Source organism: Anser brachyrhynchus (assembly GCF_964034855.1).
Source record: "Anser brachyrhynchus genome assembly, chromosome: 22".
Taxonomy (NCBI): Eukaryota; Metazoa; Chordata; class Aves; order Anseriformes; family Anatidae; genus Anser; species Anser brachyrhynchus.
The window spans coordinates 6,910,693-6,937,613 of record NC_137715.1 but is presented as its reverse complement, the minus strand read 5'-3'; the positions used below and the strand labels follow the sequence as shown (position 1 = coordinate 6,937,613).

The following is a 26,921-nucleotide window of genomic DNA, read 5'->3' as shown; positions in this document are numbered from 1 at the left end:
GTGCGCTCTCAGCCCAGAAAGCCACCCGTACCCTGGGCTGCACCAAAAGCAGCGTGGGCAGCAGGGCGAGGGAGGGGATTGTGCCCCTCTGCTCTGCTCTCGTGAGACCCCCCCTGGAGCCCTGCGTTCAGCTCTGGGCCCCCAGCACCAGCAGGACACGGAGCTGTTGGAGAGGGTCTGGGGGAGGCTGCGAGGATGCTCGGAGGCTGGGGCAGCTCCGCTGTGGGGCCGGGCTGAGAGCTGGGGGGGTTCGGCCTGGGGAAGGGAAGGCCCCGGGGAGAGCTCACAGGGGCCTGCCAGGGCCTGAAGGGGCTGCAGGAAAGCTGGGGAGGGACAACTTGTCAGGGAGTGTGGTGATAAAACAAGGAGTAATGGCTTTAAACTAAAAAAGGGTAGATTTAGATTAGATATAAGGAAGGAATTCTTCCCTCTGAGGGTGGTGAGGCCCTGGCCCAGGCTGCCCCGAGGAGCTGTGGGTGCCCCATCCCTGGCGGTGCCCAAGGCCAGGCTGGATGGGGCTGGGGGCAGCCTGGGCTGGGGGTGTCACTGGAAGATCTTTACGGCCCCTCTCCCCCAGCCCGCCCCAGCTCCGCTGTGGGTGGGTTCCTGGGGACGGGGGGGGGTTACGGGGCTTCGCGCATGCGTTCCCCGACGCCCCCTTGCCCGGGCTCGGCGAGCCCGCCGCGGCGGAGCGTGGGGGAGGCTGGGGGGCCCCGCCGCGGCCATGAGCCGGAGCGGCGCGGGGTGGCGGCGGCGTGAGTGAGGGGCGACGGGGGGGGGAGTGGGGGTGAGGGGAGACGGGGGGCCGAGGGGAGGCTGAAGGGGGCCGGGGGGCTGAGGGGAGCCGGCAGCCGCCGCCGGGGGGCCCCTCGCTGGATGCCCGCAGCGCCCCCGGCGCCCTTCGTGCTCTGAGGGGGGGCGGCCGGGGCCGGGCACCCCCGGTCTGTGCCCGCGGATGTCCCCGGGGGCACCGCGCTGGGTCCTGCGGGGAGGTCGCTTTTCGCGGTGGGTGCTGGTAACGAGGTTTTCCCCAGGGAAGGAATGGAGAAGCTCATCGCAGCTTCTGGTATTAGAGAGAAACGTGCTGGAGCAGGCGGACTTTAAAGCGGTTTCACGGCCCTCGGTGGTAAATTTGGCTTTTTCATGCCATAAGAACTCGTATGGAAGGCGTCAGCTCCTAGTAACAGGTATTTTTTTCCTTTGAGAGGCACCAGCAGTGGCACTCCGGGCACTGACAGCACCCAGAGGTGGCCGTGCCGCTCACGGCTCGGTCTGGGCTGAGCCGAGCGTTGGGTTCCCCGTTACGGCTGCTGTTGGGTCGCCGCAACAAGCTAAGAAATGCCTGGTGCCCTGCGGCCCTTGGCCAGGTAAACGCTTACAGCGCTGCCGACAGGCTCTTAGCCCCGTCTCAAGGCAGACCTGAAGCGCAGAGTTGCCGCTTGGCGTTTCTGCCTGCTCAGGGTGAACGCAGAGTGCAAGGAGAAAAATTCGGCCCCTGCGTCAGATAACGATGCTTTCGTTATGAAAGTTTTGGCCTCTGCTAGGCCTTTCACCTGTTGTTTTAAAATTTTGCAAGGATCACATTTGTACAGTTATTTTTAGTGTTTTGTTTTATTTTATCCAGTTCCCTTTTGTGCTGGGAGGAATCAATTCTGACTTTCTGGCTGTTGAGACCTTGCTTCCTAGGGAAGTGCTAATTTTGTTCCACTATCCAATTGATTGCAAACAGGAGACTGTGTATAGATTTAATTAGGGCATGTACGTACAATATGGATTCTTGAGCAACAACTGGTAGCACTGGATTCAGCTCTTTTACTGGATGTTTAGTTAGCCCTTCCCAATAAGAGGGAAAACAAAACACTTGTGTTTTATAGGCAATTGTTCTTGATATTTCCGTGTCTCATTTCCATGCTTTCTGCACTCTGTAAGCCAAGGATAATTGGTAGAAAAAATTCCTGTTCCTTTTCTGTTAGAAAGCTGTTTCTCAGTGACGTTCAGCAAGCCTGCTGTCAGTGCAGTTACCCAAACCCACCTTTGTTCAGCTCATTGCAAATGAGAAAAAACGATGTTGTTGTCAAGACTTGTGGCTAGGAAAAGAAAAGGTGCCCTTCTCCTTGGCTTGGATTCTTTTGAAGAATGCACTGAAGTTGTCCGTTTGCTTTCCTGGGGGAACAAGTAAGCTCCGCTCTGATATATGAAGCTAGATACGTAAGGCTTTTCTTTTAAAGACAATTAATATACAATTACAGGGGTAACTTGAGCTTTATTGTACCGTTCCTCGTTCTTCCCACACAGCTGAACAGAGCTGAAGGATCTGCGTTTGCAGCAATCCTAAAATTCACTTCGGCGTTTGCGGTTCCGAGCGAGCCCGAGGGGCAGCGTTTGCGTTCCCTCTGCTGTCACGCTCGTGACTGAGGCAGATCCCGAGGGCGTGACCGTGGGTGGGGTGAACGCCTGCATATTTTCTGCATCTGACGGATGCGCAGGCTGCTCGCCGTCCGTCCTCTGCTTGCTGGTCAGCGGCAAAGCTGGTACCGAGCGGATGGCCCTGGCGTTCCCGTAGTTTGAACGCGGTGCCTCGCTGAGTGAAGTGCGGGCGGCCGGGATCTGGGAGCGGGCTCCGACCCTCCTGCGGCCGCCGGCTTTTTGCCATGCCTGCAGCTGTGACGAAGCCGTGGTGAGGGAAGCGCCGGGCGCGGAGCAGCGGTGGGGCTGAGCTGGTGCGCGGTGGGGCTGGGCACCGTGGCTGCGTGCTGCCGGTCGCTCGTGTTGAGCTTGGTGTCGGGCTTGGGAATATTTCTGTGGTTCCTCGGAGGAGCATCACCCTTCTGCGGTGTCTTTTCCCCTCGCAAAACAGTGCCCAGAGTAATGTTTCTGAATTGAAATGGCAAAAGGATGGGGCAAACCTGAACAAGGAAAGTATTTTGTTATGCTTTGACATACGTTTGAAGGCTTATATTTAAGATGAAACCTATTTTATGAGACCATCTCTTTTTTTTTTTTTCAACCGTCGAAGACCTGTGCAGTTAGTATTTGTTGTGGCTACTTGTCTTTATTGCCTACCTTCTCTCAGCGTTGCGTTTGCTTTTAAGACTGGCTTTACTGAGTTTCAATTCAGTTCAAACTGTGAAAAGTCATTAAAAAATGTAATGACGGGCTGTACCCCTTCCAAAGTGACTACCTTTAGGACTTAACAAAAACTTGCAATTTTAGTCTTATCGGTGATGCAACAGACTTTGGATTATTGGTAACAGAAAACATTTCTGTTTTAAAGAAAAAACAAGGGGACTAAGTGTTTTTTAAGGTGATGCAGCAACATTGAGTGGTGTGTGTGTTTGAATTGACTTACAGGTGGAATGCGTGAATTACAGATGAGGAGTTGTCCTTTTCTGTCCGTTTTCTCGAGGGATTCCGTCAGTACCCATTCTTAGCCCTTCATAAGTGAATATTCTTGTTTGTTGCTTGGACGAAAACATCCAAGTCATCACAGAATACGTGCAGGTGATGCAAATATTGGGAAATAACTGAAAAATTATGGTCGTAGATTGAGAGCACTGTGGCTCACTTGGAACGAGTTAGAGAAGGGCCTAGAAGGGGTCAGGAAACGTGCTGAGGTGAAGGCTTCCAGCGGTCCTGTCCACTGCTCAACAAAGAGAAGGCTGAAATCAAAAACCTGGTAACTGTAAGTGTTTGTGGGGAAAACAGCTGGAGCAGCAGAGTGGTCTTCGGACTAACATAGGCACAGCAAGGCTGTGATCAGGCTCCGGACAAGTTCTGACCAATTTAAGAATTCAGGAAAGATTTTAGTGCGTGCTTCACAGTTTCAATTTTAGACACAGTTTTTCTAAAGAATTTTCTGTGGTTTAAAAAGATAATTAATTTGGGAGTTGTGCTGCATAGGTGAAATATGAAAAGGATTCTTCTGGCTTCGCGTAGTTTTATATCCGACAGGGACAAGATTCAAGGGCAAAAATCTTAAACTGAAATCTAGTTATTGGTGGAGAGTGTGTACGATGAGTTTTTAATGTACAGAATTGTTCACTTAGTGATGTGTCGACTGCCAGCAACTCCTCCAAGTCCCCGAAAGTCCCCTAAAACTGCCTTTTTTTTTTTTTTTTTTTTAACCATCCAGAGCAAGTCAAGGGTGAGGTCCAGAACACTTGTGGTGCCTGGGATTGTCTGTGGGTGTAGTTCAGACGCTTAAGACCAACAAAGTAACGTAGAAGCACTTTATCAGGAGTAATTTTATCCTGAAAGTGGCTCTGCGGGTGGCTGCGTTACGGACCGAGCGCCTGGGACGTGCGTGGGTCGGGTCCTGCTGCTCAGGAGCCGCGCCAGGAGCCTCAGCGCGCCCCACGCAGCTTTTACTGAGCAGCCCCGCTGGGGGTAAGGACGTGTTGCGGTGTGGTGACCCCTCAGCTCCTTCTGAAAGCAAAACGGCGTCTGTGGAAGCCGGGAAAGGAGAAACCCAGGCAGATTGTGCTCACCTGTTGAATTTTGGTGAATGTTCTTGAATCCGTCCACCAGTGTTCCTCCGGCGGTCACTTGTCCGCAGTCACGGGTGCACAGTGCCCCGTCCTCTGTAGCTGTACAGCTGTAGTTCCCGTTAACGCTGTGCTTTGTCCCCTTACAACAGCTGTGACAGCAGCTGGGTTCTCCCATCGGCTTCGCCAACTCGTCGTGGTTTCGCTCACCTGCTGTGAGGTGGCGCGGGGCACTCGTGCCCCGAGTTTCCCCGCTGGGAAGCGCCGCGGCCGGGCCGGGCCTCGCTCCTGCGCGGGAGCCAACCGTGACCACGCGGGCTGGGGAGCTCGCTGCCCCTTCTTCCACCAGCGCGAGGGGATTAAATGCCACAGCTCTTACTTCGCAGCAGCCTGTCCAAAGCGCCGTGCTATAGGTAGTGACGGGTGATGAGCCGTCCTCCGCTGCTCCTTTTGAGGCTGGGAAGAGCAGGGAAATCACGGACTGGCTGCCTGTGCTGCGCCAGCAGGAGGGAGGCGATTTGCTGGCTGTTTTTCTGATGCCACTTCGGATTTTCACCAGCCTTTTTCTCCCACGTAGGCAACCAAAGCGAATTACAGCAGGTCCCTTGTTTGTGCTTTAGCCTGATTGCTCAGACAGGACCCTCTGAATGGTGGCACAGACTCAGGCGATGGTAACAATCATTAAACAGTTGGAGTAAAAAGCTGGCGGATAACGGACCCCTTTGTTCCCCGCAGCTCGGCGGGCTCTGAGGATGGACGATGTCTCGCTGAAGGTGTTCCTTTCTTCCCATGCTCCTTCCAGGGTTTGTTTTTCATCCAGCAAACACCTTCGGAGTGTCTCCTGGATAACAGGAGTTACTCCAGTGAGAAACATTTCCTTAATGCTTCCCATTTTTATATATTTCCCCTTATGCTCGCTCTGGCTTTACCGCCGCTGGCCCACGTGAGGACGCAGGGACAGCAGCTACAGGTCCCCGCGTTACGGGCGTGCTGCTGACAGCAGGTCCCTGCTCCACGGCCACGTCCCCTTCTGGGGACCAGCCCCGTTGGCTGCGCTTCGTGCAGTGATGGAGGTGCTGTGCAGGACCCCTCCTAATTATCGCAGGACCCCACCTAATTATCGGCCGTCCCAGCTGCTCGCTGGGCTTCCTGTGGGCAGCGGGGCTGGAATTGCAGCACCCTGTACTCGTGCTACGTTCGCTTCTGACTGAAGCTGTGGCTAAGAATGGTAGAATGAGATAAATTCAGATTTTACTTGCTGTTCTACTTACGTTGCTCGATGTTTAAATTCTGCTTCTGGAAAGAATTACTCTTTCAACAACTAAATGATCTGTTCGCTTCCCAGTGTTTATCATCTTTTCAACTGACTGTTCGCTTTCTACGAGAAGCCACAAAAATGAGTTTATCTTCAAATTCCTTCTAGGAAGGGAAGACTGCATTGTTGGATTTCCTTTTCTGTGCTACTCCTACAATAAACACAAATCCTTATCACTGTGTGGGTAGTAACACAGTTCACTCCAAATTGCGGACTCTCTGGAAGATCTGGTTGGGATTTTTAAAACCTTGGGTTTCTCTGAAATATAGTGTGCCTTAATCCTTCGTTTTGAGCTAAATTGGTGTACGGCTACATGTGGCTGGGCAGGTAGGGTGCTACCAAGTATTTTTTTGGGTAACACTCTTCTGGAGGAAATACTGAGAATGGTAAATACTGCAGAAAAAAAATCCTTTTTCCTCCTGCAAATGTAGGTGTCTTAGTTCCATTCCTCCATAATAATTTCTTAACAATTACATTTCAAGAAAGAACCCAGGGGTTTAAATAATAACACGAGATACAGGGCATTCTTACTCTAGAAATAAAAAGCTATGTTTGGAAACATAAATAGCGTATTTATGGGCAAAACTGTATGAAGGGAAATGCGATGGAAAATTTGAGTCAGATGAGCTGATGTATGAGGCATTTCCCTATGGAGTCATTGGGCTGAAAAATGTTTTATATGCCTAAACTTGAACAGATGTGTGCGTGCACACAGCCCCCCGCCGGTTTAATATTAGCCGTTCTGTTTGGATCCCTGTGATTAATTTAGAAACAGAGCTGCTTTAGTCTGTTTTCCGGGGGCTGTGGGGTATTTCCAGATCATCCAGGTACTTAAGCCTGTGCCTAGCAGTAAATGTGCAAGCAGCCCGGTTATTAGGAGGATCTCTTTTGAGCTTTAAATTAGGCATGTGCTTAAACGTCTCGCTGAACTGGGATTTGTGCTTTGCAGAGGAGCGAGGGATTTCTCCCTATTAGCTTTCTTAGATGAAAATCATTGGAGCCAGCCAGCTTTTTGCCTAAATAAGGACACGATACCAGCTTTCCGCTCGTACGGATGTTAGTTCCACCTTTTTAGTTACACGTTTGTCAGAGGACAGCCAGGATTGCATCTGCCTGACCCCGCGCGAGATGCTGTTGAGGTACGGAGAGGAGGCGTTCGTTCTAGGGGATGGGCACGTTTTGCCGGCTGTGCTTCTCAAGTACAAATACCGCGTTCAGTGGTGGCAGAAAGGTGGATGACAATAGCGCTTTGTGATTTTCCTTTGAGTACCTTGTACCGTGTTCCTCTCAGCCATTAATCTCCCTCTGAGGATTGTTTGATTTGCCTTGTAGGTGGCTGTGCATGCTGCTTCTCTCCTAAAAATCCCCAAAGCCCTCCCCAAAAAAGCACCGCACCGCAACCAGTTGGTTCCACTCTGCTTTTCCGATTGAGCTGAACTAATGAAAGATGATTTGGGGTTTTAAAACCAAGGATAGCTGCGGTGTGCTTCCGAAGTAGGCGGCGCGCGGGATGTCGGGCAGCTCTTGGGGCATAAGGGTGTGTTGAGTCCTGCGGTGACATCCCGGGGCTGGACAGGCTTGTAGAGCCTGGAAGGGCGATTGTATTTCTTGTGCGTGGGGATGCTTTCCGTGTTACCTTGAGGGGGAGTTTCTGCCTCCTTGGGTGCTCCGGGAGCCTTGCTGTTATGTTACACGGGTGGTGCTGTGCAGGTCGGGGGCTTGGGGTGGGTGGGTTGTGCACACCGGGCTGGTGCAGATGGTAGGGTGATCCTAAATGGTGTAAAAATTAAAATTATGTATGAAAAATGCGTGTCTTGCTGGTATGCTGTCTTGGACTCAGCATTTACTCCTGATTTTACTTAAAAATAGAAAAAAAAATGATTCTCCCACTAAACATTTTTTTTAGGTGATTAACAAATGCCTCAATTTTAAATAAAGCAGTCATTCGTGTACAAGAGTTCCTTTGGCTTTCAAATGCATAGCTGAACTATTTTTAAAAGGAGAAATAATTTCATGTTGGAGACGGATTCCCAGGATATTTCAGAAACAAAAACCGAAGCGCTCGGGAAGACGTACACATCGGCGTCCCGTGCAGCCATATGGCAGCGATCTTCCGAAGTCCCTGGCTCGCTTCAAGCCTTCACTCCCACTGCACTTGGAATCTCCACCTCTCTGGCAGGATCCAGCTTGATTTGTATTCCTCAGCCTGCTCTCGTGCTTTTTGCAGTCTGTAGCCAAGCCCTTATTGATCTGGGTGTCTGGAAGGTCTGATTCCCTGGAGCGCTGCGTTGTGGAGCTGCTGGCAGAAACAAATCGCGGCTGCACAGGAACAGCCGCGCCGGGGCGGCCGCCTGGCCTCGCGTCCTGTTGTGGCACCGGCCCGCGGTGGGGGCTGAAAAGAAAGCCCGACAGAAGCATCTTTGAAACCCCTCGCACACTTTGGCTGCTTTCTGCTTGGAGACTCACCCACTGCGTGAACAACTGTCCCTTTCTTCAGTTTTGAAGGAGCAGTGAGTAATCGACTGCATTCCACCTCCAGGCTACGCGGTTCTTTGCAGCTCCCTACCCTTTTGCCCCTTTAACCTTTTGTTTTTTCCCTCCTGCTCTTCCTACATCAGCCAGCGTGTGCCTGTGGTGGGTTTTGTCCTTCTCCGAAGCTGTTTGCTTCTGCTCTCTTGTTTCTGTGGCGGGGACAGCGTGGGTGGCACCATGTCTGGGATGCAGGGAACCACACACGGGGAACCATGATGCTGCAGCAGCGTGCTCTGCGCTCCCTCCCTTCCTTCCCCGATCCTGGTCAGGTGCTGCTCGCTTTCTGGAACTTGCTGAGCAGCGCTGGAGCTTTTGTGGAGCAGCCTGTCGGCCCCAGGATCTCTTTCTGCGCCAAGGTCAACTCAGGGCTCATCCTTTTGAGTGTGAAATAGGATTTTATTACTATTATTTTTGGTGTATGCATCACTTTATCTACATGCGATTTCATCTACCACTTTACTACCAGGTTACTTACAGCCATAATATTTTTCTGCTGTTCTTCACAGCTGCTTGCCTTCCTTGCCTGGGGTATTACCATCAGGGTACGTGGTCGCTGCCCGCCCTCCTACTGTCCCGTTGACTCAGATGATGGCCTGGTCCCAGCTTGTGTCCCTGTGAAACTGCTGTGACTCCCTCCCTTGCTGGAAGTGACTGTTTACTCCCACCCTTGTTTGTTATCTCTTGCCCGGTTGTTTATCCCTGCGGGGACGGTCCCTGTTCCGGTATGGCCTTGCGGATTCCTTGTGAGAAGCCTTTGAGGGAGCCACAAGTCTTGAAAATCAAAGTGGTCTGCGCTGCCTTCTGCGAGGCTGGGAGTCCCATTGCAGAAGTCTCAATGATTTTCTTTTTTTTCCTGGTGTATCGTATCTATACAGATACATCAGTGGTCTGCTAATTCTCGTCTGTATTTTAAATATCGTCAATTTTTCCTCGAAGAGCGCTGGGTTTGGAGGCCTGCAAGTCACCAGGGTTTTCTTTGTCTTACAGAAGTGGCATCATGCTCGCCTCCCTGCTGTCCCCAGGTACCAAGGCGGTTTTAGGAAGGTTATAGCTGGCTTGCAGGTTTCCTCTTTGGTGAACACCACCCAGGGCTGGCAACCCGCTGCTCCTCAGTTTGGCTCTTTGTTCTGTGGCCTCTTTTTTTTTTTCAGCCATTTCAGTGTCAACCAGTTTGCCAAAGAGTCCCCAGAGGAACAGACGGGTCTGGTTTTGGTACCGTGAGTAGAAATGCGACGAAGCCGTTCCACTTCTCCTGTGTGCCGCCGTCCCTCTACTAGCAGCACGAAGAAGCGAGCCTGCTCCGGCCGGTGGCTTCCTGCAGGGAGGCTCCCCTCGAGGGACGCCCGGGATGCCTGTGGCTCTAGCAGTGGTGGGACAGAAGCTGCAGTGCTCGTGGGTGAGCCGGATGGCAGCAGCGTGGTGGGGCAGGTACCTAAGGAAGGGAATCCACGAAATCGTCGGCAGTTTCTTGCTAGGAATTACCTCGCTTGGCGGCTAACCCCCCGTTTCTCCGAGTGAGCGAGAAGTGATGCAGCTCGAGCTGCTGGAGCGTCCTTTGTGGTGGGGGTGTTTCCGAAGGCAAGCTTGCCTCTGCTAGAGCGCGGTTGGGCCGCTTGTGCCTGCCGGTGGTCAGTGCTTCAGAGAACTGGTAAAGCAATCGCAGGAGTAGTTTGTGACGCATCCTTGAGTACGTGCTGTGTCAACTTGTGAGGCTGTGCCTGCGTTTATCACCGCGGCATCTGGCGTGCTAACGTCTTTTCACTAGGTTGTATATTCCCATGAGTATTTTATTCTTGTAATGCCACTGGGAAATTACTTGTAACCGAACTGATGGTGAAGCCTTAGCCGGACTTGGGAGTAAAATGGTTGTCCGAAGACTGCAGAGGCCTCCAGCCGTTGTCTGAAAGGAGGCTGTGTAGGTGTAGGGTCTGTTCTGATATGCTCTGCTTTCTATTTCTCTTTAGTTATTAGAAAAAAAATCAATTTTTATAGTCCTTTGCTGTTATAGGTAAGTTTCTAAGCAAGGTCTTCTAAGGCCAAACCGCTTATGCTGCTGCCCGCTTGGTGCGGAGGTGAAGCTGAACGCTGGGTCTCGGTGGCTCTGTAGGCTTGCGAAATGGCAGCTGTGTGCTGTCTCCCAGGCAGAGCTCAGAAGAGAGCATGTACACCACAGGCAGGAAGCTCATTCTTCGACTAACAAGGTTAGGCTGAGAAGTGACCACCTGCCTAAAATCGTGAAAGCTCAGAAATAAGAAGCTGGGGGAAGTTCAGCATTGCTGGGCGGTTCTGGCAGCAGTCAAGGTGCTCTTCTCCGTCTCCCGCAGTACCAAAGCGCAGCACGGGCCGTGGTCTGTCTGCACTCGAGTACCGAGCTTTTCAGTATGCCGTCACATCTACAGGTCCACGTGCCCGATTTAAGCAGTTTCCCTGCATTTGGGAGGCTAATGTGCATCGCAGGTGCTGCCACTTCTCATAATCCTCGTTAATAACGAGCCTGATACAAAGTACGGCAAGGTAAAGCAGGCAGTTGCCCAGAAATGAGCTGCCTGCTGCTTTGTGCTTGGGTTAGCGCATCTTCTTCCAGGAAGCACAGTGGGAGAAGGGCTTCTAGTTCTTCATAAACTTCAAGTTATTTGTGGCTGTTTTCAGGAAGGAAAAAAAAAAAAAAAAGTTGGTGTGCGTGTTCTGGCAGCTCACGGCTGCTGTGATGGTTGTGTGAGGAGCAGCGTGGAGAGCGCGATCCGCGCTTCAGCTTCCTTCCCAAGGGGTCTGTAAACGTACTCAGGTCTTTCAGGGAAAATGACAATTTGGGGCTTCTTATTTCACTCTAGGAAATAATTTCCAACAAAAAAAATCGCTTAGTAAGTTTCTATCCACATTAACATTCTGTATTTTTTGTCGTCGGTGAAATAAAACTGTTCAAACTCCCATTGAACTCAAGCCGGAGTAAAATTTTAGTTACAGTTCAGCAATCTGCTCGGATTCACTGCGCTCCTTTTCCTCAAAACAAATTGTACTGAAAACAGATTTACTGAAACAAACTTTTCAATTATTTCTGCAGCTTAGGAGGTTGACGCAGCAGGCAGTATGCGACAGAAGAAACAGTTTGCCTGACGAGCTTGTGTTTTCGCCGTTACCTTGTTCTAGCGCAGAGCTTCCTCTTCGCATGGCTCTCTGGAAGGAGCATCTGTGGGATCTGTACCGCGCTCAGCCACGTGCAGGCTGGACACCCGGTCATACCGAAAGTGCTTTTGGAGGTCTGGTGAGGCGCTGGGGTTCTCTGTCCTTGGCCGTCGGTCAGCACGACCCTCGTGCGTAGCTGCGGTGTGCCGGTAACTTGCAGTAACCGACGGCGAGAAGGCGGCCTTCTGGCTTAGCTGGCTGCTGACAGCTTCCATCCTCCTGAGGTTAGCGCTTTCTGCCTGAGGAGCCTCACAGTCATGTGAAGTCACGGAGGTCTGGAAAGCTTTCCTGCCCTTCGTCTGAACAGGTGGGAGGCCCTGACCAGGTTTAGCAGAGCTAATTTAAGTGCGGGACATCTTGTGAAGCAGTCTCTGGTAAGGATTTAGAATACATGTTCCATTGCAAACTCCTCTTTTGCCTTCAGAACATCTTTTTCTGTACAGCGAAGTCACAAAGCTGCCATTGAGGAAACAATTACATGGATTTGAGTGATGCCGTGGTAGGGAGAGGTGGCATCTCTTGCTAGACCAGCTGACAGAGCTGGGAAAGAGCAGTCTTCTTGGAATCTGGGTCACAGTGAAGCCGCGGCCATTCTTAAATGTTGCAGAGTGACTGATCGGGGGCGTTGTGGCAGACAGAGTCATGGCACGGGGTGTCTCTTTTATTTGTGTGTCATTCACGCCAGTTTTTGAGGCTTCTTTATGAAGCAAGCCCTAGCAGAGTTCCTTTTTCCTGCCATAATACGGTGCTGGGTGAATTAGGTGTTCATACCCATTCCATTGTCTCCAGCTCAGCTGAGAGCCTCTGACTTACAGGAGCAGACAGAATTGCTCTCTTTTGGCTTCTCTCTTTTGTTTTTCCCCTCGAAATGGCTGTGAGAGTGATATTTGGGTCAGCTGCCTCGAGTGTGTCATTTTCTTTTGACACTCATCCCTCTGAGCGTGTAAGAGGAGCCTGGTGGGGAAAAGCTGTGGTGCTGTTGGCTGCAGTGGAATTAGGAGTGGTTAGAGGGGTTTTGTGGTTATTTGAATCGCTGATCACGTCACGGTGGGGAAATATCTCTGATGGCTGCCCGAAACGGTGCGCGGGTGAAGACGGCCAACCTCAGCCCTCGCTGCGAGGGAGGCAGAGGGACCCTGTAAGTGCTCACACGCTCGGGCACGTACAAAGGTGGCTGCCCTGCAGCAGCATGTGTCCGTCTTGCAGGGGTGTTTCAGGCAGGGCGTCGTGCTCCGATTTGCATCCTGAGCGTGCAGACGGTTCTGGTTCGCCTGGAGTCTGCTCTTCGCCTGTTTGCCTCCAGTGCAGTCCCGCTCAGTGGTGCTGGGCCTGTCTGTACAGGAGCTGTTGTGGGGTTTGAAGGAGGATGCTGTTTTTCCCTCTGAAAGGAGCTTAATATCCTGTAGTGAGCTGAACCTGTAGGATTAGTCAGCAGGTGTGTGCAGTAACCCAAGCCTGCTGTCACTTTGGAGTGCTGCTTGTCACTCGGTACCTGGCTTTTGCGCTCTGCCCCATTGTATTGCTTTTCCATCCTTGCCCTTCCACTGCCCGTAGCTGTTTATGCTAAAATAACTGCTGAGGGCACGGGTGTGATGGGCTACTAAAATGTTAAAAATACTGTACTGTTAGGTGTTGTTTATATAGCACCGCACGCGGCGTGTCGTGGGTGACTGCACAGCAAGCAGCCCAAGCTTATTTGGGAACTCAGCCTGCACTGTGGATGGAAAAGGTTTTATGTCCCCAAATCACTTTCCTGTGTATTTCAAGTCCCTGTAAAACGTTTCCTCTGTTACATTCTTTCTTAGAGGAAAAACAGCTTTGCTGCTGTGGTCCCAGCCTCTTCTCGGTGACACCTAGTGCAGGGACTGCAGGTGATGGACACAGATCGAAACGCAAGAAATTCCACTTAAAGGGAGAACAGCTTTTTTCTGTGAGTGTGGGCAAATGTCGGAGCCGGCTGCTCAGAGAGCTCCTGGATTCTCCATCCTTGGAGCACGGGACGTGTCTGCGTTCGTAGCCGTTGCTCGGGAGCCTGCCCTGGAGCTCTGTTGAGGTAGTAAACTGAAAACAGATAGAATTAGTAGTTTAAACTGCAAGTTGGCAGAATATTGTAACTTTTTAGGGTAATGCATACTGGCACAAGGAAAGCTAGAGATCGTGAAAGTATAAATGAATGACCGAGGTGAGCGGGTGCTTCTGTTGCTTAAAAAGAAGCTGTCACAGCGTCGGGCTTGTTGGGCATTTGGCATGCTTATCTCCGAAACATTTCATCAAGTGGTAGCACTTCATGTCCTGAGCCAAGGAGCACGTGTTATCTCATGGAATGGATATCTAGCTGGGAGCAGCTCCTGGCGAGAACTTCTTGGTATTTGGAAGATGAGTGCTGAGTATCTCTGATCATCTCTTGGAAAAGCCTGCAGAATCCATTTCGTGTGGAATAAAGGGAGCCACCAGCTCAGCCAGGAGTATTTTGTAGTCCTGACTCCATCCTGGCCCAACTCAGCAATTTGGTTAGCCATTTGTGTTGGTAGGAACAGTCATTCTTGAGGACACGCTGCTGATCTCTGGATGTTACAAGGGTGAGCGTAGCAGTCCCTGGCTGTGCTGTGTGCAGACAGCCCGGTCTGGTTCAGGTTTTGGTTAAACACTTGGCCTTGGTCTCTAAACACCAGGCTTGGCTGTTCTCTCTAGTATGGCTTGAGGTCCAGATTCAATCTTTTCTCAAGAAGAACTCGCCCTTTTCAAACCCTGTAATGCCTTGTTTTCAATGTCTGACACAGGGAAGGAGTTCGTGTACGTTCCCAACTCCTATGCAGAGAAGAACAAGCACAGCAATGCTGGGGCCCAGTGCAGGGCAGAGCCCGAGTCAGTAAATGGTGGTGAGCCTCTGCCAGTGCTACATAAGGTCTGCTCTTATAGGAGCTGTTCAAAACCACCTGGGCTTCACGGGCTTAGATTACATTGCAAAGAAATGCTTTGAAGTGTGTGAGACTCGAGAGGCATTCAGACTAAGGAGAGTGCTGCAGAGAGCTTGAGCAGAGTGAACCCGGTGGCTGTTAGAGCTCCGGCAGCAGTTCTTCATCCGTCGTTACTCCCAGCCCATGAGCTGCATGAAGGGAGAAGGCTTACTGGCACACAAGCCTCGGCCCGGTACTGCGCTGCTACAGCCCAGGTTTGGTCTGAGGCTGAGCCTTCCTGCCCCGAGGATCGAGTGTTTCCTTGCAAAGACTGTCAAATGCGCCGTGTCTGGTTGTGTAATCTGCTGACCGGTTTATTTTCTCCATTATTATATTTCACATCAGAGCGCCAGCATCACCTGGGGCTTGCTTCTGAAGTTTCTTGGTGTCTCAAGTCAGTAGGACGGATCTGAAGAGCAACTTTCTCAAATTTACTGCACATCTGACAGCTCTGTCCCGAGCTGCTACAGAAATGCCCAAGCTGGGAGCTCGCTGTACCACCCTGCAGCTGATCCACCTCTTCCCCACTGGTTTGAAGGGCACTGAATGCTGAGCCTGTATAGGGGCACACAGGCTGACAGGGACCCAAAAGCAGGACTCCAAAAATCCCTCGAAATAACAGAGACTCGACAGCTCAGCCTCCGTTTTCGATGAAGGTTTCCAGTCCCCGGTGCACCTGAGTGGGGCTTGCAGCTTGTCCTGTCCTCGTGCTGGAGCTGCCCCGATGGGCGCTGCTCTTCGGAAGGGATCTCGTGTGCGCCGAGGTGTCTGCCCTGGAAATGCCGCGTCCTGGATGCTGTAGGTGAAGTAAATGCTCGTTCTGGCCAGCACGAAACATACAACGATTTCGTTTGAATTGTGTCACTGCGGGGGAGTGTTGCTAAAATTGTCACTTGGCTTTCCATGTTAGCACTACCTAGAGGGCACTCTGGGGCTACTGGAGGGTCATGTCTTAGCTGCACATTCCGGTTTATCTTTAAGCTGAATGCTTGGGTGGATATATGTGTGTTGATTTTCAAAAAGATACGTATTTGACATCTTTATTTTTCTGACAGCACAAGAATCTTATTACATCTCCACCTCCTACCCGCATTTCAGTATGCTGTTTATATTCCGCATCGAACGTGCGGTCTGATCATTCGACGAGGGGGTTTTTAGGCTCGGGGGGTCGGTCTGGGGATCAGCAGAACCTTGTTAACGTGCCTGGGATTTGAAGGCGCTGTTCAGAAGCTGTTCCCAAATTGACATTGATGCCGTGGCTTTTTCGGAACTGCTCTCTGTTCTTTGCCACCATGAGGCTTACGAGATGACTGGGTGCTTCCAGTTACTCGAGAAAGCGTTGTGTTTTGTCCAAAAAGCACCACCAGGCTTTTAACTCCAAAATGTTACATAATGCAGATTTAAAAAAAAAAATAAAAATCAGTACGGTCGTTTCCATACTATTTTTCAGCTGCACGGTGCTGCAAGCGCTTCCTTAAAACATAGGAATAAAGGTAATGGCGACTGAGCGCGCCTCCTTCGCGAGTGAGGGAAGCGGGGAGCTGTCTGGCCGCTGTCACACAGGAGGATCCCCGCAGGAGGATCCCCGAGTCCTTCCCCTCGCGCCCCCGGGGAGGACGGGCGCTGGAGCCGCTGGGAGCGCGGGTGGTGGCGGCGCTGCCAGCCTGGGTACGTGGCGGGCTCGTACCCTGCCGGTGCTGGGTCTGGCCGAGGCTTCCTCCCTTCTTAATAGTGAATTCTGACTCGTTTTCCAGGTTTAAAAAAAAAATAAAATGCAAAACTGCTGAGCTTCCTCAAAAATTGTAAATGATGCAATTTCTTACATCTCAATGTAAATGAGATTTGAATGAATAATGCTAATTATTCATTCATCCTAATTCAAATCCTATTTTAATTAGCCTGTGGGCCTAATTTCACTTTCATGCAGCATGAAACCTCTTTTGATTATCAACAGAATTGCCATGCATTTATTCTTGATTTTTTTTCTGATCAGCACACATCTTTTTACGCTGCTTAAAAACAAAACAAAACAAATATTTCAGCAATAAATTAATCAAATTTAATTAGGATGACACGGTAGGATATGTTTTAAGGAAAAAAAAAGTGCTCCTATAAAAACATTCCCTGTAATGATCATCTTTTGGCTTCAGAGGCTTTCTCCTATGCCTGCTGTTTAAGCGAGGTGCCGGTGTCGTGCTGAGGGTCGGTGCCATCGAGAGCTTCGGCTCCTGCTCTCCCCTGGGAGCTGGATCTCGGGGTGAGAAGGAGCACGGGGCTGTGCCGTGCCTCAGGTACGTGCAGGGGAAGCTGAGCTGGGAGCTGAAGCCCCGACTGGGGTTGGCCGTGGTCGGGGAAGGGTCTCGCAGGATTTGCCTGTGTGCCCTGGCAGCAGCCCGCCAGCCGTGGCCGAAGCTGGGTGTAGCTTCCTCCTGCCCATGGACATCGCAAAGGCGTTTTGGATTTGGAAGGGATTTGGGATTTGGAAGGCTTTTGGGATTCGGCAGCCTGTTCTTCAACCCTGGCTGTTGCACGGCGCACCGAGCTATCAGTGCTGTACGTCACGGGGCACGGAGGCATCGCAGGGAGCGTTTCACAAGAGCTGCTCTGGGCCATGCTGCCTCCACTCCTCCTGTCCCTGCTGCGGCTTGGTCATCTCACCTGGCGACAGGACTTAAAGGTAGCTGAGTAATCTGCCATTCAGAGGCGCGTGTTTTCTTCCCTGACCGCCGGGAGGCTATTACAGCTAGGTTGGAAAGCAGGAACGAGGTGAAATTAATCCCGTGTTTAAACACATTCAAAAGCACACATGGGCTGGACAGGGGAAGCTCCACACGAGGGGCTGTTCAGTGCTTGTGTCAGCGTTTGAGCAACAGGGATGTGGTAAATCAGCTCGGAGATTTCCTGCAGTGAAACTGTTAACTTGAAAATGATTTTTTTTCCCATTTGCCTGCTCCAAATTCTTCTTTTTTTTTTTCCCCCCCTTTCTGGATGTCAGTGTCTGCTCGGAGCTGGTGCACAGGACTTTAATTCACAGGAGCCAGCTCGCTGTCAGAGATAGCGTCGTGCTGTTTGCATCCCGCGTCCTGTCTGCTCCAAGGAGCCGCCTCTGCTCTAAGTGCTGGAATGAGCTTATGACAAATACAAGGAGTGAAAGTCTCTCTCAAATGCACTTTCTGGCATGACTTAAATTAGCTGAAATTGCTGACATTTTGCCTTTTTCAGATGTGTGTCAGTGTCCATAGACTTTTGCTTCAAACAATGGAGAATTATTGAGTTAAATGTTGCCAGAACAACAGTTCTGGGAGACACTAAGTGTACATTAGGTGAAGGTTACTGCAGTATATCTGGGTCCTGCAGTACACGTGTTGTAGAGGCAGAAATATGTGTTCTCTAGCCTTGGCTGATCTCGCGAAACTCAAGAATTTTAAGTGCCTAATCCTGCTTATAACTTTTTTTCCTGTTACTTCCCATTAGGATGGGCCGAGCACCTCAGTAGAACAGCGGGTTAATGCCAGGTCGTTTCGCTTGAGCCTAAAAGACAAAGAAGGTGCCAAACATTCTTTGCCAGCTGGTGGATTTTCCCATATTTGTATCAGCAGCGCTGCTCTGGACTGAAACTAAATTTGGAATAAATGACACTTTGCTGTCAAAGAGAAACAGAGCTTTTCAGCAACTTCAAATTGTAGCAGTAAGAGCTCTCTAATCAACAGAAGTCTTGGTTAGTAAATGCACAGCTGGTATGGCTTCCTCACCTGAAGGCTGTGGTTAATCGAAACGTAAATGTCTGCATTGTCGGTGTCTGCACATTTGTGACGCCAGTGATGCCGTCCTCAGGTAGAAAACATACCTTGAAAAGGCTGACGTGTACCTCGAAAAACGTGGTGCAATCCCAAGGTAGCAGCTCATCTAAAATTCAAGATTCAGTTTCCTCTCTCATATGGATACAGCTCTAATTTAAATCTTCTCTGCTAGCAGCCATCCAGGAATGAACACTGCCACCTGAAAAGTTAAAGGCTGGTTCCTGCCTTTAGTCCAAATTAAAACCAGCAACAGCGTTTGTTTTTGAGTTTGCTCAGTAGCTTCATAACAGAAAAGAATTTGGCCCTAACGTTGTCAGTGAATGAAAATTAACCCCCTTTTTTTTTCCCCCTCATTGCTCAGTTAAAACACGTCAGCTAGCAACGTGCGTGTGCCGTTGCGTGTTCTTGTTTGGTGCCTAGATTGATAAAGCATCTCGGTGCGAGTGGGAGTGTTGTGGCTCTTAACTCTGTTCCCCGGGTTTGGACGCAGTTTTCACTTGAGCTCTCCGTTCAGCGTATGGGAGTGTCCTCAAGCGCACGGTGTCTGCAGCCTCTGCTACCCGTGTTGAGTCCTAATCTAAGTGAGCCACTGGGAAATGCCAAGCACGGGGGGCTGAAGCAGCCTCTCACATCTTGCTGTAACGTAGAACTCAGGGTTGCAAAGCTGAAGTCAGGGAGCTTTCTGAAACAAGGGGTCAGAGCCTGAAGCCTGGGCCTGGACCCCTCTGGTCTCTTTTGCCCATTAAAATGCTTTTTTTTGGCAGCCAGTTCTGTCTGGCATAATGGTAACATAGTTGCCTACTAAGAAGAGCGTCGATTATAAGCCTTAGGTTGATTGCATGCTCAATTGACAGACACTAGGTTAAGTGAATCACCAGTAATCCGCCCCTTTCTTCCCATGTTTCCCAGCTAAACAAATTGAACTCTCTAAATCTTTCACTTTCAGGCATCCTCCCCATTCTTCGGATGGCTTTGAGACTGCTACATTCACTTTCTGACGTTTAAGCAACTTTTGAAGGATGCAGACACGGGCATTGTATGCTGTCTCGCTAACAAGGAGGTAAGGTCACCCTCCTTGCTCCTGTTTGCATGTTACACCACCAAGGATTGCATTAATCACTTTTGTTCTGTTGCCAGTGCTCGTTGACACCCTTGCCCATTAGGACCCTGACTCCCTTTGCTATTAACTGCTGTCCAGAGTAACCGCTCTCTTACTTGTTCTTCTGCTTAGCTCTATGTCCTTGCATTGAGCTTGGCTAAAGCATTTTTTTTGTTTCGGTGGACTCAGCCTCTCAGACAATGCATTTTTTCGCATCACTGACATTCTTATCTTTGTCAGCCTGCAAACTTCTGGGCCATTTGTGGATTTTGTCAGCAGCCATTTTCTGTTCAGGGGAAAAAGCAGACTGGTTGCCAGGCCTGTTTCTAGCCTTTGTAGGACTCGCTGTAATTAAGAGTGATTGATCTTTGTTCTAACGTGGGAATCATTGTTCAAGATCTTTAACTTTAATTCTCTTAACGTGTGCTTTTTTTAGTACTGTATCATGCTATCTTTTTCTCACATTATCAAGAAGTAATAAATCAAGCGTTCTACAGAGCCCAACCACATCATGCCCGTGCTGTTGCCTTTTCAATGAAACGTTTTGTTCCGCATTGATTGCATCCCCTCAAATTTCGTTACATTGCCTGTGAACAACTTCGTAGTTGTGTGGAAGAAGTTGAATAGATGTAAATCTTAGTTTTCTTTCAGTCTCCTCAAATTTCTCTGCTATAAGACCAAATAGATTTTAAGATTAGAGTGCCAGAGATTTTTCCAGTTCTGGTTTTAGAACTCCTTTAGAACTCCTTTTTTAGAACTCTTTCTCCAGACTTCCTCTCTTGTCTCCAGCATCTGAGATTCCTGAGGGCTGATCTTAGTAGTAAAGACTGAAGAAAAAAGGCATTCAGCAACTCTGCCTTCTCCATATCGTTTGTCACCAGGGCACCTGCCCCATTCAGCAGTGGGCCGACATTTTCCCATCTTCCTTTTTCTACTGATGTATTTGAAGAAGCCCGTCTTGTTGTCCTTGACATCCCTTGCCAGATTTAATTCCAGCAGGGCCTTGGCCTTCCTTGTCACATCCCTGCATACTCTGACAGTGTCCCTATATTCCTCCCGAGTGGCCTGTCCCTTTTTTCACATGCTGTAAACTTCCTTCTTCTGTCTGAGCTTCACCAGGAGCTCCCTGCTCACCCATGCACGTCTCCTGGCCCCTTTGCTTGCCTTCTTGCTCATAGGGATGCGCTGATCTTGAGCTTGGAAGAAGTGATAGTCGAATACTGACCCCCCCTTCCTTCCAGGGCCCTAACCCATGGAATTCTTCCAATTAAATGCCTGAAGAAGACAAAGTCTGCTCTCCTGAAGTCCAGGGTCACAATACTACTTTTTGTCCTGCTTCCTCCCAGCAAGATCCTGAACCTTTGACCAAGTGTTCCTCATTTTTTTTTCTGACTTGAAAATTTCTATTACTGTTACATCTTTAACATCATCAGAGGACTGAAAGATATCCCCTGTGCTATAGCAATGTCAAATGGTTCTTTCTGTTTTACCAGTTTTAATCCTTAAAGCACCAGGTAGGCCCGTAGTGTTGCTAGCTTTTTGTTCATTATAATACTTCACAGTACTCCCAGCTCTGAGTTTCCACTGATAGTGGTGGGTTTTTTTTGTTTTTGTTTTTGTTTTTTTTACTGTTAAGATTACAAACTTATATTGGTTGCTATCCTAATAGGTATCTTCTTTAACTAGATTTTCCTTCCACTGTCCCAGTGGCACTACGAGATGCATATCCTAAGGTCTTCTGTGCCTTAAAGGGAGACTGTTGGCCTCCCTGAGGGATTGAGCCAAAATACGCAGAATGAGTAGTTTGACCATAAGGTTAGAAGTGAGTTGTCACTTGGGTCACACGCTGTCTCTGGCTTAGACCTGCAGGATAGCATTGGTCAGGTCACAATCTATATAAGGTTGTCCTGTCCTTAAAACAAAGATAATAGCAGTTGCCTGCCTCTCAGGCTTTGGCTGGGCAATTCGTTTCTGCCTTGCAGCAGCTGGCACTGCTCCATAGATAGAACTGTTTCCACTGTCTATGGTGGAGGCCAACACTGCCAGCTCAGACTTCAACAGCTCTTGGATGCCTCCACGCAGTTAAAACAAATGCTAATTTCAGTGATGGGACATAGCCAGTGGTGCCCATAAAATTTCACAGGAGCTGAGCTTTTGTTCCACTGTATTTAGAAGATTTCAGCCCGAAGTGTAAATGTTATTTTTAACATTTGAAACACAGAGCAGCTGTGTCTTTCTCTTCTGCTTGGAAATAGCTTTGAACGCAAGTTTTGTTTGTGAAATGGCAGCTAACTCCTTTTTTTTTGATTTATGTATATGTACAGCGGACTTCTCAAAAGCCTGCAGAGGAGACACAGGATCTTCAAGCAAATCCTGGCAGCTGGAGTTTCCCGATAGCAGGTGATAGCACAAACAAAAGTTGTGTGTTTGGTTGCAAAATTCTAGTCTAATTCTCTTAATTGAATATTTGCGGCATTTAGGCTTAAGCTGATAAACTCAAACATCTGGGGATTTTGTTTGTTTGTTTGTTTTTTAGATAAAATTATTTGACCACCATGAGTTGGAGTTTTCTGACCCGTCTGTTAGAGGAGATCCACAATCACTCAACCTTTGTTGGCAAAATCTGGCTGACAGTGTTGATTGTATTTCGGATTGTCCTAACTGCTGTGGGAGGAGAATCCATTTATTATGATGAACAAAGCAAGTTTGTGTGCAACACAGAGCAGCCTGGCTGTGAGAATGTTTGTTACGATGCTTTTGCTCCTCTTTCGCACGTGAGATTTTGGGTGTTTCAGATCATTCTTGTAGCCACTCCCTCTGTGATGTATTTAGGCTACGCAATTCACAAAATTGCCCGGATGGTGGAACACAGCGAAGCTGACAGAAGAATCAGAAGTAAAAGCTTCTCAACGCGCTGGAAACAACACCGTGGCTTAGAGGAAGCTGAAGATGACCACGAGGAAGACCCAATGATGTACCCAGAAATAGAGCTGGAAAGTGAACGGGAGAACAAAGAGCAGCCAGCCCCTGCCAAAGCTAAGCATGATGGCAGGCGACGAATTCGTGAAGATGGACTCATGAGAATTTACGTGCTGCAGCTTCTGGCAAGGACTACGTTTGAAATTGGATTTCTTGTGGGTCAGTATCTTTTGTATGGTTTTGAGGTCAGCCCCATATTTGTGTGTAGCAGAAAGCCGTGCCCACATAAGATAGATTGCTTCATTTCAAGGCCAACTGAAAAGACCATTTTCCTGCTAATAATGTATGGGGTGAGCTGTATGTGTTTACTTTTGAATGTCTGGGAGATGCTCCATTTAGGATTTGGCACAATCCGGGACACATTAAACAACAAGAGAAAAGAGCTGGAAGATTCTGGTACTTACAACTACCCTTTTACTTGGAATACACCATCTGCTCCTCCTGGCTATAACATTGCCGTCAAGCCAGATCAAATCCAATATACCGAACTGTCCAATGCCAAAATGGCCTACAAACAGAACAAAGCCAACATAGCTCAGGAACAGCAGTATGGAAGCAACGAAGAAAACATTCCTGCTGACCTGGAAAATCTGCAGAGGGAAATTAAAGTGGCTCAGGAACGCCTGGACCTTGCGATCCAGGCTTACAACAACCAAAACAATCCCAGCAGCTCCAGAGAGAAGAAGTCCAAAGCAGGCTCAAACAAAAGCAGTGCCAGTAGCAAATCAGGAGACGGAAAGAACTGTGTCTGGATTTAACGTTGGCTGAGTTTATATATTGTTTTTTTCTCCTAGTTTATCATAACCAGCAACCCCTTGAATAATGGCTTCCATTAAGTAAATATTTGGTTCTGCTTATTTTCAGGGATACCGTTGGCTAGTGATTCAAGCTCTAAGAAAGTGTTTATACGCATATTCTAGGATTATAGAACTTTATTCTTCTGCCTTCCAAGCCAGGAGACAAATAGGTATATTTAAATCATTCTCATTGAACGGTTTATGCTGTATGTACAGTATTATAGTACATTTATTATGCACAATTTTTGTATTTGTACACTGGATCTCTGAAGTTACACATTTTTATATTAATAAGGAGAAAACAGTAGGTAGTTGTTAGCATTTTGCTAGTTTTATTACTGTGGTCCGCAGGTTTGTTGTTGTTTTTTGTTTGTTTTAAATGTAAAAACTTTCTATGCTGCATTTCAGAAGTGCCTTGAACATGCACACAGCACAGAGGAGTCTCCAGTTATCCAGGCAGCCCACGGGTGCCAGTCACTTCATAGCAGAGCAGAGAAAGATTTGGAAAACATCTGCTAATGGTGCTCTTGACTGTATCTTTTACAAAAATGATGTGCTACTTACAAAACGGAAGTGTCAAACTATAGTTATTATGTGCTACATTTTTTTGTCCTATGGAAAATGGGGGAAAAAATGCATGTGTGTTAGAGTACTTGTGTTCAGAGCAAGCCTGTCAGCCATAATGCAGAGTGGGGTCAGACCTCCCTGCAAGCTTTATTCAACAGGAGGGAAGAGAGACTTCAAACTCCTGTAAAACATTCAGAAAAAGTAAACAGAAACTACTGTATTCAGTAATTCCACATATTTATGTGATATCTACGGAAAGACGTTTCTGAGGTCTCTTGTTACGTAACACCCCGCTCCCCAAGGGCATCACGTTGTTACAATACCTTTTGGGTAAGATTTTTGTATCTTCCAGAGTAATCTGGTTAGAAGGAGTCACGTTAATTTTGTTTCTCGATGCATTACATTCAAGAAATAACCTTCCTCCCCCCACAACCCCGTACACACAAGCTGTCTGCACAAGTCCTATTACAAAGCCCTTTCCGAATATGAATGATAATGCCTTATTCCAGACCCCTCTTCCTTCCATTATGTCCGAGGAACTTAGTTCAGACAGAGCAATATGTATAATTTAGATTTCTGCTTGAGAGACCAGTCAGATTTGGCATTCTGTGGTTTTGGCATTAAACTTGAATTTATAATTAGAAAAAGGGGAACGCGGTATTCACCGCTTCTGGCGGTGTCTTTTTGGCAAGGATGAGCATTAATATCTGAGGGATGCTGGTAAATGTGTATGCTTTTTGCTACTATTTATAATGTGTTCAGGGCCTTGCTCTGTTTCCTCTTCCGTTAGTTTTTTGTGTATTTAATTTATTTTGGGGGCCTGCTTCCAGTGGGAAGGGGACTGTTCTGTTTCAAGGCTACCTCAGTCCGTAGTGCCCTTGTTACGGTCTGACCGGGAACGGGACTGAGAAGTAAAGCTACACAGAGAACGTGTAAACCTGTACTCCATTCCCGTCTGCAGAACAGCTAAGCATAGGCTTTATGTTAAATATAAACTAAGGATAAACAGGCATGTGCTTGCAGTTATCGTCTACCCAAGCACTTGCTGAAAATAGATATTTTGCTGAATTGTTTTCAGTCTGTTTTTGCTCTGGGACACCAGACAGTCGGAGTGTCCAGGCATAGATATCTCTCCCTGCTATCTCTCAGCTCTGCTTTAGAGGGACGTAAGTGTGCCCAGAGCCAGTGCAACCCTCCACAGAACGTCAGCAAGAGCTTATCCAGTTTGCCTCCAGCAGAGAGGTTTGGAAGAAAACTTGCTTTCTGGCTTTCTGTTTAACAGCACATCCTGGGCTCTGTGCTGGGAGAGGAGTAACCTCTGAATTTAACGCAGAGAAGTTTCAGGGTGATGTCTTTTAGATGATAAACTCAGTAAGTATATACCCACTTCTAAAAGCTGAAGTGGAGTTTCAGGCAGGGATGGCTAGCTGGTGAGATGGGACTAGCTGTGCGGGGTAAGAAAGTTTATTAATAGTGTTCCTTCAGTTAAACAGGAGTCTGAAGCGAAGTGTGCCGCCTGAGGATGGGCAGAGAGGCTTTGCCAGCAAAGAGCTGCATGTGATGGAGAAGTTGGGTGAAAAACATGTTGTCAGAAAGTACTAGGGAAAGACGTTTGGAGCCTGGAGATAAACACAGATTCATGGCTACATTCCACTCATTATCCCGAGCGCTGCATCTCACTTGTTCTTTTCAGCTTCCCAAAAGGGTTACGTTGCCCTTAACCCCTTGCGGTGGTTTCAGAACTCCCTTTCATCAGCTGAATGGCAAGAAGCTAAAATTCTTCCCCCCTGTTGCTCTCTATGCAAACTGCATCAGTGCAGCCATTTCTTGTTAATGGCATAAAACCTGTTTGCAATCAGTTCACAACAGCTGCTTCACCTGTTGTTTGTATTAGCCCTTTCCTAATTCATGATCTAAACCATTACCTGCATAAAGTTACCGTCTCAGGTCAGTCCTGTGAGCTTTTGTCCAAACCACTAAGTAATTCTGTTAGCAAGCAAAGTGTGTAGAGTATTTCAATCCCAACACTAAGTTCATTCCAAAAATACAAAGTGATGGATCTGTTTTTATTACTGTTTTGTTTCCATTTTAATTGTGTATAAAGTGCACATTTTCTTTGAAACTGTTTGTTGTTAGTAGAGGATGTATGTTGAAGCTCTAACCGTTCATGTCTGTGACTGTATTCAGTTTCAAAGTATTGGGTTGGATTTTTTTCCTTTTGAAGAAATGATACATGCATTACTTGAAAATGCTCTCTTGTTTTGGCTTAATGTAGCCATTCTGAAATAAATATTCAGAACAGTTTTTTGGACAAAGAAAAACACTGAACATAACTTGAGTTTGTGTTGTCATTCTCTGGTTTTGGATGCAGTTTGGAAAAAAAAGTATTAAATCCAGTGGATTACTGAACATCGTCTGAGATGACTTCTTTTTCCAACAATGAATATGCTTTGGATATGAGAGTGAAGAAGAGGGGTATTTCAGTGATTTGTATTGGAACACAGCTTGAAGTTTTTTAAAATTTGACCTTGTTCAGTATAATAAAGAGTCAGTTTGTAACTGCCTTTCTGCATGTGAATTGATCTTCAGTGACAAGAACAATTGAATTTAAAAAATAAAAGTTTAAACTTTGAAAGTCAGACCTTGGAAAGGGTACCACTCATGAAAACACAAAAATCTGCATTTATGCATATGAATGAGCGTGCTGATATTGTCCAGTGAACTGTGCTGCATTAGCTGCCCTAATTTAGCTGCAGTTTTTGAAGGAACAGAAGGGAACTGGCTGCCCAGCTCCTTTTAAAAATTGCAGCTGAATGCCCGTCTGTTTTGCTGTCACAAAAGATAGCTTTTGTAAGAGTCCCATGCTTTCCTCTTGTTTGGCCTCGTTGAAAATTTGGCCTCAGCCTTGGAAGCGTGCATAAGGTGGCATTAACCCGTTTGCCGTGTCACGTAGCTACAGGAAAGCGAGGAGTGAAGTGGATTTGATGGCGTGGACCTGGGATAAAAAGCCGTTTGTTCCTCGGAAAGGTTCAGCCTCGGCCTCCCGCGCGCCCCATGCTGCTTCGGCCTGCCCTGCAGCCTGCCAGCAGCCGCGACCTCCGCGGTCAGCCCGGGAAGCGCCGGCCGCAGCCACGTGGCGCGGGTTCGGCTGTGGCGCGGGTTCGGCTTCAGCACGGTTGGGCACAGATAATGAGGCCTGGGCTCCCGC

At 48.4% G+C, this 26,921-nt stretch overlaps 1 protein-coding gene across 5 annotated transcripts; it reads left to right on the top strand.

The window, feature by feature from the left end:
* Positions 1 to 630: 630 nt before the first annotated feature.
* GJC1 (gap junction protein gamma 1) lies at positions 631 to 26,122 on the top strand. Of its 5 annotated transcripts, none has more exons than XM_080565063.1 (5): positions 668 to 755; positions 17,946 to 18,159; positions 19,218 to 19,331; positions 21,695 to 21,770; positions 21,907 to 26,122. In XM_080565063.1, exon 5 carries the CDS (start codon positions 21,926 to 21,928, stop codon positions 23,105 to 23,107), a length of 1,182 nt encoding a protein of 393 aa, XP_080421189.1. In that variant the 5' UTR covers positions 668 to 755; positions 17,946 to 18,159; positions 19,218 to 19,331; positions 21,695 to 21,770; positions 21,907 to 21,925; the 3' UTR covers positions 23,108 to 26,122. The 5 variants fall into 5 exon arrangements, with proteins under 5 accessions (XP_080421188.1, XP_080421189.1, XP_080421192.1 ...); XM_080565066.1 differs by having other exon boundaries at positions 724 to 755; positions 17,946 to 18,018; XM_080565064.1 differs by lacking the exon at positions 668 to 755 and adding an exon at positions 1,716 to 2,677.
* The last annotated feature ends 799 nt before the right edge of the window (positions 26,123 to 26,921 follow it).